The sequence below is a fragment of the Paroedura picta genome, chromosome 8 (genome assembly GCF_049243985.1).
Source record: "Paroedura picta isolate Pp20150507F chromosome 8, Ppicta_v3.0, whole genome shotgun sequence".
Lineage (NCBI taxonomy): Eukaryota > Metazoa > Chordata > Lepidosauria > Squamata > Gekkonidae > Paroedura > Paroedura picta.
The window spans coordinates 36,101,530-36,114,771 of NC_135376.1; the positions used below are offsets into that span (position 1 = coordinate 36,101,530).

The window sequence follows — 13,242 nt, forward strand, 5'->3', positions numbered from 1 at the left end:
TACTCCATGACAACATAGCTGGAATTATTTCTTCAGGACACAAATATCTGGGGAAAGAGGTGGGTTAGAAAGATGACCATGCCTTTCAAGACTTTCCCCCCTTATAAACTACAATAGACTTTTGTAAAGTAAATGTTTGTTCTAGTTTTCAAACAGCAAATGAGAGATCCCACGTTCAGTTCACACTGTGATGGCCTACATGCGTAGATTTGGAGGGGTGAGGTGGGGAATCAGTCAAAGCACACACAAGCGAAAAGGCCAAAAACTCTGGGTTTCATTATTTTTTAGACAGCCACAAATTGACCAGAGTCAGGTATTAATTTCAGATTCCCACTCCTTTCATAAATCATATACTCCCATTCCCAGAAAAAATTACTTGAGATACAAATACATTGTGTCCATTTTATTTCAAATCATTCTGTATCTGATTCTTCATCACTCTCTCTGTCTGAAAGTTCAGCTTCCAGTGTCCCATCCTCATTCAATTTCTGTTCTTCACGGGCCAGCAATTTCTTAAATATTTCATATTCCTCAATTGTAGAGCAGGCTATTCTGGTCACAAAGTGAGTTTCAGAAGCTCTGACTATGGCTTTCAGTTTGGGGTTCACAATCTGGGTCTGGTTCTTCTTATCAGGTGTTTGATAGAGTCCCAAGCGCTCTAAGAAGATGGTTCGATCCTTGATCCTTGCCAGCGGTGTTTGTAAGAAGCCAGAGTTTACTATTTCTCTTTGTTTAACTCCCATCCTGAAATAGGCAAACTAAAGGAAAGGGTAGGGCTTTGAATACATAATCCTTTAAGCAGAAGGAATCCATTCTCATTACAGCTATTGTTAATATTTTGTGCTGAGACCACAATCCAATGCAAAACAAGTCATACAGATTTCAATTAACTTAAGAACATTTTTAATGTTTTTTTAAAATATATGTGCTGTTGTTTTCCAAGTAGTCTCAGGGCAACTTACAACAGTAGATAAAAACAGACAGATTAAAAAAAACATTAAAAAGAACAAGATTTCATGTTTAAAACACTGCAATGTTTCCTATCACCTAATCGCTTCATCCCGAAATCATGCCCTAACAGGCCAGGCCAGGCGTATATTTCATGATCTTCTACTGTGTGGTCTGGCTCAAAATGGGGGCAAATAGTTTGGGTGAGAACCCTAGGTATGGGCTGGGCAGGGGGTCTATGTAGATGTTAGAGGAGCAACGCTGAGCCTCAGCCAAATGCCTGGTTAAAGAGCACTAATTGGAAGCAACACAACTGCTTTTCTCCTCCTACAACCCTCTGTCTGAAACCCTGGAGGAAGGGCTTTCCCCCAGCACTGGGAAGGCGGTGAGCAAGATCTACCACTGAATGCTGCTGTGAGATCTATCAACATAGAATCATAGAATCATAGAGTTGGAAGAGGCCATACAGGCCATCTAGTCCAACCCCCTGCTCAAGGCAGGATCATCCCAAAGCATCCTAAAGCATCCAAGAAAAGTGTGTATCCAACCTTTGCTTGAAGACTGCCAGTGAGGGGAGCTCACCACCTCCTTAGGCAGCCTATTCCACTGCTGAACTACTCTGACTGTGAAATTTTTTTTCCTGATAGGAGACTTAGTAGACCATACATTGAACATGAGTCAGCAATGTGACTGAGTGGCTAAGAAGGCAAATGGGATTTTGGCCTGTATCAAACGGAATATCGTGTCCAGATCACGGGAGGTGATGTACTCTGCTCTGGTTCGGCCTCACTTGGAGCGATAGGGATGTAAGTGTCCTGCATAGTGCAGGGGGTTGGACTAGTTGACCCATGAGGTCCTTTCCAACTCTATTATTCTATGATTATGATTCTACCCTAAATAATTGTGCCAGGAATGAGCTTGCAGACTTGATGGAAGTAGCATAAAACTCACGTTTTGAAACCTCTCATAAGCCCCCTATAACAGTGGTCCCCAACCTTTCTGAGGCTGGGGACCGGCAGGACATCGGGCCGCGCCCGCAGGCTGCGCCCCCGCGGGCCATGCCCGTGCATTGGGCCGCACTCGCGCATCAGGCCACGCCCGCAGGCCGTGCCCGAGCATCAGGCCGCGCCCGCAGACAATGCCCGCGCATCGGGCCGCACCCGCGGGCCACGCGGCCCGGCCCTGATTCCCTCTCCCCCCTCCCGCAGTAAGAAGCTTCCCGGGCCGCAAGCTTGCGGCCTAGGAAGTTTTTTACTGCGGGGGGGGGGGCGGGGAGAGGGAGCCGCGGCCCGGCACTGGGCCACGGCCCGCAGGTTGGGGACCACTGCCCTATAAGATGTTCTTGTAGCTTCGCTATGAGTTTTCCTCCAAACTCGCTCTAGACACCTCAGCTCCCTTTTTCTCTTATGTGGGGGTAGGGAGGCTGATGGGGAGCAATGTCATCAATGGCTGCCAGCATCTGGTTATGCCAGTTGCTGACCAGGTCATCTAATGACTCACTAGGGGGCACTGGGTCCCACAGGGCATTCAGAAAATCATCCGGATCCATAGGTTTCTGCAGCCAGGCTAAAATATGCCCTCTGACTATACAGGGAAGAGGTAGTACATGAAGCTGGACCTTTAAGAAGTCAATCTTAAAACACAATGTAAGATAACAATACTCCCGGATCCAAACTTACTTGGAATTTGTATTCCAGATCATCCAGGTCTTCTAGCAGGACATTTGGGCATGTTCTTATAATTTTAGACATTTCCTCAGCTGTGAACAGGCATTTTTCCCTGAGAAGATCCTTTAAGGCCTCAATTTTGCTTTTGGGCATGGTGAAGATGCTTGGACACTGAATCACAAGGTAATCCAGACTACCTGTCAAAATGAAGGGAGAAACAGTAAAACAGCATGCCTATACCAGCAGCTTATTCCTAGTGCAAGGTGATCTTTACTTCAAGCAATGCCCCTGATTTAAAAGCCCATTTAAAACCTAAACACCCCATATGAACAGTGTACAATTTTTTATTTCAAATTAGCAGCTTATGTTCCTAATAGTTCTATGTGGGTAGCTATGTTAGTCTGCAGTTGAACACAGTTCGAGTACAGTAGCACTTTTAAAAGACAAAAAAATGGGGGGGGGGCAGTTTTCCTACACAGAAGCTTTAAAGGGCTATAACCACAAGAAACTGCTAAACTAGAGTTCATTAACAAGTTCAGGGCAATGTCCCCCAGACTGCATAGGGACACAGTATTCTTATCTCATTACAGGTACCAGTTTTCTGCATTTCTCACCTCTGTGTATCTCCTCGCTCTGATTAAACTGATTATGTTTTGCATTGCACCTCAGCATCATAGCTCCAATTAGCCTTTCTGAATATAAGTTTATAGATCTTCATTCTCATTTGGATCTGATAAACTGAACTTTGACTCACAAAAACTTGGAAAACTTATTCCTGGACTAAATTTTATTTTCCAAATTTGAAAGAGGTCCCTATAGACACTGCCCATTTCAAGCAACTGATTAATGCACTTCCTTGTGAAAAAAATGACACAGGAGTAGGCACTTTAGACTGTCATTTCATGCAGTAAATCCCCCCCCCCAGTTTGTATGGTTTTTTTGCATCCGCGTGCATATACATTTATGCATATACACAAAAATCCATGCAGGAACTGTGTTAATATTAAGGGCAATCATACAGATGCAGCTTTTTGCCAGCAAAATTAAAAGAAATGATAAGATGGAGGAAAAACACAACAGCTTTGAATGTAAACATTAATTTTTGCACAGTCCATCTTTGCACAGAACAGATTTGGAAGACCAAAACAATACAATAAAAGATTTTACCTGGCAGCAGTCCTTGAAATCTGCAATTTATTTCATTTTTAAAATTACCTAAATCTTTCTCTTTGGGTTTCATTTCCGGTAACAGAGGGGCTAACAGAATGTCAAAGTCAAATTATCTGTTCTCCCCTGGTTCTAGGACTCCATCCTTGATGGGTGGTTCTCACCGCTGGTGCTAGGGAGGCAGGCCTTAAATTTACTTCCTCTTCCTGTCTCCCTGGTAGAACCGCCCTCATCTTCAGTTTTTCTCCTGCCTGCAGGGAGTGCAGTTGTGTGAGCATTAGCTCTTCACCTTTTTTTATAGAAGCTAGATTAAGACTGTTAGTTGGAATTTCTATACTAAAATCCTTCTACTTCTTTTCCTCTGTATCTTTCCCTCCCAGTTCATAGTTAATGTTACCAGGTTAGAGTTTAAAGTTTAAAGTTAGATTAATAGGAAATTTACTTACTGTTCAGAATGGCAACAAGTGTTTTTCAAGATGATTATTTGTTGGAGTCTGATCTCCCAGGCATGCATGGAGCTGCCGGTGGAGCTACGGGCCCGGCAGATTGCGTTCCATCGGGAACCTTACTGACCGTGGCAGCCCAGCAGCAGCCCGATAAGCCTAGGAAGGCTATTTGCAAAACAGCCAAAAGGCTGCTTGGAGAGAAGTGTGAACGGGCTAGCAGAGGCGTTCTGCCTAAACAAACAAGCTCCGGAGGCAATTCTGACTGCGTCATGATTAGCTCTGCAGGGAGCTTTGGCCTTGAGGGCAGCCATGTGCCGAGCTCTGAGTTGCACGTGGGGGAAGGAGTCCCCCTAGTGGCTGAATGCCAAAATGACAGCACGAGCTCTATAATACAAGGTGAATCCCAAACCTCTGTTGGCTCTCTGGGACACCCACAGCCTGGCACTTCTTCTGGAGACAGACCTACAAATGTGAGTGAAGGGCTGCCTGCTGGCATGTTCTCTGAAATGTTCAATTTTATGAAGTGTATGTTAAGAAACGAAATGAATTCGTTTTATCAGCAAAGGTCTGCTTTAAATGTGTCTTCTGTACCTTTACCGCCTAGGATGCTGGATCCTCCTGTTCAATATTATTCCCCATTGCATTCTGTTCACTATGAGCAGGTTCCTCATTCCATTCCCACCAAGGCGGCCAGAAAGAGAGGGGGGCTGCAACAATGCTATAATGTACCTCTGTCCTCAGGATCGTCTGTGAGCGATCCAGAAGGTGAGTGTTTGATGGATGAAGAACAGGGGACACAGGCGATGGAGGAAAATATTCAGGTCCCTGAGTCAACTCAGAGATTTTGTAAAGAGGAGGATTTTCAAGATTTATTACAGAAATGTATTGTGGCTTTAGCCCTTATTCAGCCAGAGGCAGCTGAGGCACCGCCAGAAAAAGATATGAAGCCTAGAGTGAAAGGTAAGGAAGAATTTTTTCCTCCTGTGGAGGTCGTACAAAAGGTGTTTCCTATGCCTGAGTTTTTTGGAAAAAAAAAAAAAAGATTAAGGCAGAATGGCAAAAAACCTATGGCTAACAAGCAATTTCCGGCATTTATTTAAAAAAAAAAAAAGTACAAACTATCAGACTATGTGGAAGAGTTTTACAGACATTTCTGGTCGATGCACCAGTCCCGGCCTTGCAGTCACAGGGTCTGGTTTCTCAGAATGGTGAGGGTCACCTTAGAGACCAGATGGATAAAAAGGCAGATTTTTCTCTCAAAAAGGCACATGAGGCTGTAGCTATGGCCATTAGAGCCTCGTCCACAGCTTCCATAACGGCTAGGGTTTCGATAGTCTGGACTGGAAAGCTGGTAAGATTAATTCCTGAAGCAGACAAGAAGTCTACTGAAGGTGTATCACGACTGTTAAAGGCAGTTTGTTATTTAGCAGATAATACTTTGGATGCAGTTATTTTTGCAGCCAGGGGACTTGCGTCCTTGGCAGCTGCTAGGCGTGGTCTTTGGCTGAGGGCCTGGCCTGCAGACAATCATTCCAAATCCATTGTTATTGCCTACCCCTTTCAGGGAGATAAATTGTTCGGGGATGCATTGAATAGAATTTTGATCGAAACCCGAGATAAAAAGCAAATGATGCCAAAGTTTGTTAGACGTGGTAATGATAGAAAGTTTCAAGACTTTTCTTTCAGATCACAGAACACCCTACCAAGATTTCGGGAGAACAGGAGAGGATCCTGGGGGAATAGTCGATATTCCCTTCGTAGGGGACGTTACTCCCGATATAGCAGACAAGGCTTCAACAGACAGGAGAAGCCGGACAGGGACTTCTCCCAGAATAAAGTCTCCCTAGAAGACGGGGAGATTCCGGTAGGGGGTCGTTTATCATTGTTCCCTTACAGATGGTTGAAGAGCAGTCCGTCTAATGGGCTGCAGAGATAGTTCAGGTTGGTTACAAAATAGAATTTTTTTTTTTGCAATTCACCCCAACAGGTGTCTGTTGTCCCCATTAAGCGCAAATCGGCTCAAGAGAGATGCTCTGCTAAAAGCAGTCCAACATCTACTAAACATAAGAGCAATAGAAATAGTTCCTGCAGAGGAACAGAGAAAATTCTGTTTATAGTGCCAAAATCAAACGGGGATTGGCGTCCAATTCCATTTGTGGCATTACGCCAGTCAGGCGTGTTAATACATCATTTTCGGACGACCTCTTGATCTGAGCGTCATCAGCTCAGGAATCAACATCACACGCAGAGAGAGTGATTACCACTCTGAAGGAATTCGGATTTCTAGTCAATCTGGAAGAGAGTTCCATGGTTCCTACCCAGTGCTTTGGAGTATCTGGGAGTTTTGTTGAACACGAAAAAATAAAATAAAATAAAAAGGGAAATTGGTTTTGCCAAACAAAAAGATCAAAAAGACCAGAGATCTGGTGGGGGCTGTGATACGAGAAAAATCAACTTCACTTATGACACTGGCAAAACTCATGGGAGTTCTGGTAGAAACACGGAAGCATTACAATGGGGGCATTTCCACCTGCGTCCTTTACAGTCCCTTCTAAGGCCATTTCAGGAGAAAATAACAGCCAAGTCAACCATCAGAATCAGGTTAACTCCTGCCGTAAGGAGCAGCCTCTTGTGGTGGCTGAAGCCGGTGAATCTTGGTCAGGGACGCTTTTTCGTGAACAAGAATTAGTCCTATTCACAGATGCCAGTCTGTCAGGGTGGGGAGCCACTCTGGAGACTAGGCATGTTCTAGGGAAATGGTCAGCACAAGAGAGGGAGTTTCCAATAAACCTATTGGAAATCAGAGCAATTTGACTTGCCTTGGTACACTTCCAAATCAAATTACAGCAAAAGCATGTCCTGGTAAGAACGGACAATGTTGCAGCCAAGGCTTATTTAAACAAGCAAGGGGGGACAAAATCTCCCTCACTTCACAAGGAAGCATCACTGATTTTACAATGGGCAGAGAAGACTCTTCTGTCCCTGAGAGCAGAACATATCAAAGGGATCCTGAATGTACAGGCCGACTGGCTCAGTAGACAGGAGATTTCCGAAGCAGAATGGTCCTTGAATTGGGGTGTATTCAAAATGATTGTGGATCACTTTGGCAATCCAGTGGTAGATCTATTTGCCAGTCAGGAGAATGTGCTCTTACCTCGGTTTTTCACCAGGTTTGTTCAACCCAGAGCAGAACAGATAGATGCTCTGACGGCTTAATGGCCGCAGGGTCTGTTATATGCATTTCCTCCGGTCCCAATCATTCCCAAGGTACTCAGAAGGGTCAGACAGCAAGGGGCACAGGTAATCCTGGTGGCTCCTTATTGGCCACGCAGACCATGGTTCGCAACAATCCTGCGTCTAGCGGTGGGGAAACACCTGTCATTACCGGTAATACCAGATCTCTTGACACAGGGGCCAGTTTGGCATTACGAGCCAGGCTGGCTACAGCTGACCGCGCGGAGACTGAACGGTCAGCTCTGCTAAAATGCAGCCTTAGTGAAAAGGTGACTAGCACCATACTGGCGGCCAGAAAACCTTCTACTGTTAGGATATATAATTATTCTTGGAAGGTATTTGTCAGGTGGTGCAGACAAAAAAAAAACAAAAAAAAAAAAAACAGGACCCTTTAAAGACTGGGTTATGGGTCATCTTGGCATTTTTACAAGGATTGGATAAGGGTTTGAAACCATCCACATTACGTAGACAGGTGGCAGCCTTGGCGACAGTTATTCCGAAGGTTCAAGGGTTTCCCTTAGCCAAGCATCCTCACGTTACTAGGTTTCTGAGGGGAGCCACGGTAGTTTCTCCCCCAGCCGTGCATCATTTCCCAACTTGGAGCCTGAGTGTGGTACTATCAGCGTTGCTGAGACAACCTTTTGAACCTTTACAGGATATTTCATCGAGACATTTGCGACTCAAGGTTATTTTCTTAGTTGCAGTAACGTCTGCTAGACGAATTTCAGAATTAGGAGCTTTATCCATTAGGAAAGATCTTTGGGTGTTCTACAAAGATAAGGTGGTTTTGTGGACAGATCCTATATTTAGGCCCAAGGTGGAATCTAGATTCCACAGGATGCGGGAAATCAATTTGCCTACATTCTTTCCTGACCCTAAACATCCTAAAGAAGTTTTGTGGCATAGATTAGATGTACGAAGGGCCCTCAAGGCGTACGGAGCCATTTAGGAGATCAGAGTCAATGTTCATAAGCATTTCTCCGCCTAATAAAGGGGAAAGGATGTCTACTGTGGCTATTGGAAAGTGTCTCAGGGATTGTATTGCTGAAACATACAGTTCATTGGGTAGGCCTGTGCCCTCTGGCATTACAGCGCATTCAGTTAGGGGGGCCGCAACAGATGCTGCCATGATAAATTCTGCCTCTGTAGAACAGATCTGCAAGGCGGCTACCTGGTCTTCAATTTCCACCTTTATTAGGCACTATAAGCTTAGTATTCAATACAATACAATACGTTTATTGGCATAAAGCAGATTAGGAGGCTATACAAAGATAGTCAAGATGCATCGGACAGTTTAAGTTTAAAAACTGAGGACAAGAATTTAGCCATATAAGCTTAGTGATTACAGTGCAGCGGAGGCTGCCTTTGGCAGAAGTGTTCTTTTACAAGGCTTAGATTCAGACGACACAATCCCGCCCGGGACAAAATAAGCTCTTGCATATCCCATCAAGGATGGAGTCCTAGAACCAGGGGAGAATGCCCATTGGCACTTACCGTGAAGGGTACTTCTCCCTGGGTTCTAGGACTCCATCCAGCCCTCCCTGGGCGTCGTCTGAAATTTAGTCCTGTTATAGTCATTATGGGACAGGAAAAGGGGGAATATTGGAATTTAGTTGTTCGGAACTGTTTTTTCTGCTTCCTCTTCCACTATTTCATGTTCTTATTATAAAAAAAAAAAGAAAGAAAAGAAAAATTATTACAGAGAGTTATGGTTACGGTAGTTTGGAGTATTGTTTCTCTGAGCTTTGGAAGGATCACAACTGAAGATGAGGGCGGTTCTACCAGGGAGACAGGAAGAGGAAGTAAATTTAAGGCCTGCCTCCCTAGCACCAGCGGTGAGAACCACCCATCAAGGATGGAGTCCTAGAACCCAGGGAGAAGTACCCTTCACGGTAAGTGCCAATGGGCATTCTAAAAGGTTACAGGCTACATCATTAAAGTTGGGTCTAACTTCCCTTTGAAAAGCCACCTACATCTATGTACTGTTGTACCTTCAAAAATGTTTTATATAGATATATTTTTATCAAACCTGCAGAATCAATGCTTCTTTTCATCTTGTGTATAACTTTATTTTCACCTTCTCCTGAGCACCAGGCTTATTTCAAACAATACCCACAGAAAAGAATGGAAGTGGCTGGAGTCCAAGAAAATTAGCTCCCCAAAATCACAATGTGGCTCCAAGAACATAAGACATGTTCATAGATAAGGTCAGCACTTTAGTATTTTTCAATACCTTCCTTAAAGTTGAATTTCCTCAGGAGATCTGTACGTTCCTTTAGGTGCTTTGGTGATATTCTCAGTAGCTCAGGACTCTTTTGTAGAACTTTCAATAGGGAATCATTGCTTAAACCTAGGAGTAGGAGTTCTGAAACTACAGCCAACCCAGTCTGAGAAGACAGCCTGGGCTGTACACTGAGCAACTCTTTTATTTGAGCATGATTGAACCCCATGTCCAAGAATGAATCAACCACTTTCCCAATGTGGCTGGGGTTGCAGTTAGCAAGGCACGAGCTCTTTTCACTTTGGTCAGAACTGGTACCAATCAACCTGCTCCCCAGGTACTGAAGAGACAAATGAAAGCCAAGAGGAGATGAATTCAAAGAAAACAACTGGATACAGGCAAGGGAAGCAAAATTGTGTCTCTTTAAGACCTATAGAGATAGACAACAATATTTATTAGTAATTACTGCTTTAACAAAGAGCTTAGACATAAGCTTTACCAGATAAAAAGGCATCACAAAATAACTGCAATCATACAAACAGTAAAACTAAGTGGACTTAGATGGGTATAACTCTGTAGAGCAGTGGTCCCCAACTCCCGGTTCGAAGACCGGTAATGGTTTGTGGATCAGTCGGTACTGGGCCGCAGCTCCTCCTCATTCTCCTCTCTGGCTGTTGCCTCGGGGGCTGCCCTGCCACTCTGCCGCCGGCTCACCCTTGGTGCTCTCCAGCGGCTGCCATGGCTGGGGCTTCCCCTCGGCATGGCACTGCGCCGCTGCTGCTGGCAGCGCCCCCCCAGCAGGCGGCAGGAAGTTAGGGGCGCCAGTGGGAAAGCAAGTGGAGCAGGGGCTCAGGCAGCGGCAGCGATGTCCCTCGGCAAAAGACTACCTCCCCCCCCCCCGGCCTCAGTAAAATTGTCAAGCGTTTACCGGTCCCCAGTGATAAAAAGGTTGGGGATCACTGCTATAGAGCATTACACTGTGAATCCATCTCCCTGTCCCACAGAAGCATTTTACTATTCATTTTAAGACAAATTGATGACATGGCTGGGCCAGTTAACCATTTCCTGTTTGCACTATTAAGATGTCAACCAAATTAGGATACCATTGTGCTTTATACCATGCAAATAGTGATACTGATTACCTTGGTAATATGATTAAAACAAGTTATGTTAAAATTTTTATACTACAATTTTCACTACTTGGAGGAGTCTCAAAGTGGCTTAAAATTGCCTTCCCTTGCTCTCCCCACAACAGATATCCCATAAGCTGGGTGAGGCTGAGAGAGGTCTGAGAGAAACTGCTATATGAGAACAGGACTGTGACTAGCCCAAGGTCACCCAGCTGCAGGAGTGGGGAATCAAACCTGGCTCACCAGATTAATGTTGCCACTGTTAACCACTACATTAAACTGGCTATAAGAGCTATTTTGCTGAAGTATAATAATGCATTAAATAATGGTATAAATCAGAATAATATACACAATTGGTCCCATGTCTTCTTTATACTATCTGATATCATAAGATTACTCCTGAAACCAACGTTTCTGTGTCACATTACATTTTTGTTATTATTCTGAAAACAATTTACATAAAGGACAGACTGATATCTTAGTTTGTCTAGAACAGTGGCTGCATGATCAGAGGTCCAATAGCAAATCCTATACTTGGGTTTCATCACTAACTACAGGTGTCAATAAAGCTTAGAATTACTAACCCTTAAGTTTATTAGTCCTGCTTCTGTTTCACACATCATGCTGCCCATTCCTTGATTAGATCTAATGTTATGTCTCTCCCATCTATCTGCAATTGGGCGGGATCCCCAGCAACTTTGAATGGATTTAATTATTTTTGGCTATCTGGACACTCTGACATCACCTCACTCCCACATTTTCTCTTAATAGTAAGTATCTCTCTCTCCCCCCTTGAATGTACAATCAACACATCTGAAAGCACAAGTTCTGAATCATGAAAACTTATGTTGGAATATGTTTTTGTTAGTCCTTAAAGTGCTACCAGACTCCTATTTGTCTAGCAGCACAAAAAAGTCCGTTTCAAAGCAGTGTTTTTGTCCCAGGCAGTATTATCTCATACCACCTGCTCAAAATCTCTGTGGTGCTTCTTAACTGTAAGCCTACTAGAAGGCCAAAACTTTGGAAAAGGTCCAGACTCTGACTGTAGCTTGGGCATTCCTGGAGGTTTGAGGGCAGAGCACAGAGAGGAGGCTGTGCCGCCACAAGATCCATCCTCCAAGGCCATCTTTTTCTCCAAGGTAACGGATCCCTAGTCTGGAAAGCAGCTGTCATTCCAGAAGAACTCTACCTGGGTTTGGCAACCTTCGGTTGCAGAGGCAGCTGAAACAAAGGAAGTGCCTGGCTGGCCCGAAGGGTCAAGGTGGGCGCTGTTGTGCTCCTCCCTTCCAGCCACGCCAGGCTCCTCCTCACAGGCAGCGACTGACTGGCCAAGCACAATAAACTCGGAGTCCTAGAGCACCTTTAAGGCACGGTGGGCTGCAACCCTGAGCTGCGCCCACGCCCTGAGGGGGATATCGCCGGGCCTTGCTCCGCTGGTCTGAGCACTGCAGGGCTAGAAAGGGGGCGAAAGGACCCGGAGAGGCCCGGCTGAAACGGCGCTTTAAGAAGCCGCGCAATCCCGGGCGCCCGTTCGAGCTCTGGCCAGCAGCCGCTTCGGCAGAGGAGCAGCGAGACCGCCCAGGCGGCTTCCTCCCCCCCCCCCCGGGCCTGGCAGGGGGAGCTCAGCGGGGAAGAGCCTACCTGCCCACAGAGCCGCCCCAACTGCAAAGCGCACATGCCGCGGCACCCCCTGTCTCCAGCCGCCCGGAGAGGACGGCGCCTGCGCACTGCGCACACTCCCCCTCCCCGGAAACGGAAGCCGGAAGGAACGTCCTCGAGTGGCCCCGAGGACGCCTTCCGGAACGCGGCTTCATTGTGGGGATTGTGAGGTGGTGGTTGGTGACGTAGGGATTCCTGGTTGTGTGTTTATTGTTGTTATTATTAATGCTATTACTATTATTTGCTTGACATCGTACGCTCACAGGCTCCCACTGAAATGCTTAACGCGCATGCAGAGAAGCTGTCACGGCCGCCCTTGCCACCCGCGTTGAGGTTTACCACGTAGCCGGCTATTCGGTTTTGTGCCATGAAGCAAGGGATTGTTCCTTAATGGAAATACAACGAACAGTACTGGGGACTAAGAATACAGGAGCTGCTGTTATTACTTTGCATAAAATGGGATCTGCCAATGAGTAGACTCATTTAGGATTGCTCTCCGACTTGTCTAGCTGCCAGATGAGGGTGGTGCATCATCTAAAGAGGTTCTGGCTACTGATGCACTGTGCATGTACAGGAAAACTTGCACCCAGAATTAAATTTTGATGGTGCCATAGGATTGTTCTGTTGCATACTTTTTCAACCAGGGTTTTGGGAAATCCTGCGGTTTCTTTACAGCCCTGGGAGTTAATTTGTAAAAATATGTGTGTGTGTGTGTGTGTGTATATCTGTATATATATATATGTATATATATGTGTATATATATATATATG

At 45.3% G+C, this 13,242-nt stretch overlaps 1 protein-coding gene across 1 annotated transcript; it reads right to left on the minus strand.

Moving 5' to 3' along the window:
• Positions 1 to 252: 252 nt before the first annotated feature.
• On the minus strand, positions 253 to 12,600 carry MTERF4 (mitochondrial transcription termination factor 4). The gene is made up of 4 exons (XM_077349023.1): positions 12,455 to 12,600; positions 9,696 to 10,113; positions 2,628 to 2,812; positions 253 to 758 (listed from the first exon to the last, which is right to left on the minus strand). The coding sequence occupies exons 1-4, from the start codon at positions 12,488 to 12,490 to the stop codon at positions 414 to 416; spliced, it is 984 nt and encodes a 327-aa protein (XP_077205138.1). The 5' UTR covers positions 12,491 to 12,600; the 3' UTR covers positions 253 to 413.
• Between the last annotated feature and the right edge of the window lie 642 nt (positions 12,601 to 13,242).

Bases quoted from the DNA above. Each gene is read 5' to 3' on its own strand.
- MTERF4 (XM_077349023.1), bottom strand. From the start codon at position 12,490: ATGTGCGCTTTGCAGTTGGGGCGGCTCTGTGGGCAG. The intron at 10,114-12,454 runs GTAGGCTCTTCC...CTATCTCTATAG, and splicing joins TGGGGCGGCTCTGTGGGCAG to GTCTTAAAGAGACACAATTT. The intron at 759-2,627 runs GTAAGTTTGGAT...CCTTTCCTTTAG, and splicing joins ATCTGGAATACAAATTCCAA to TTTGCCTATTTCAGGATGGG.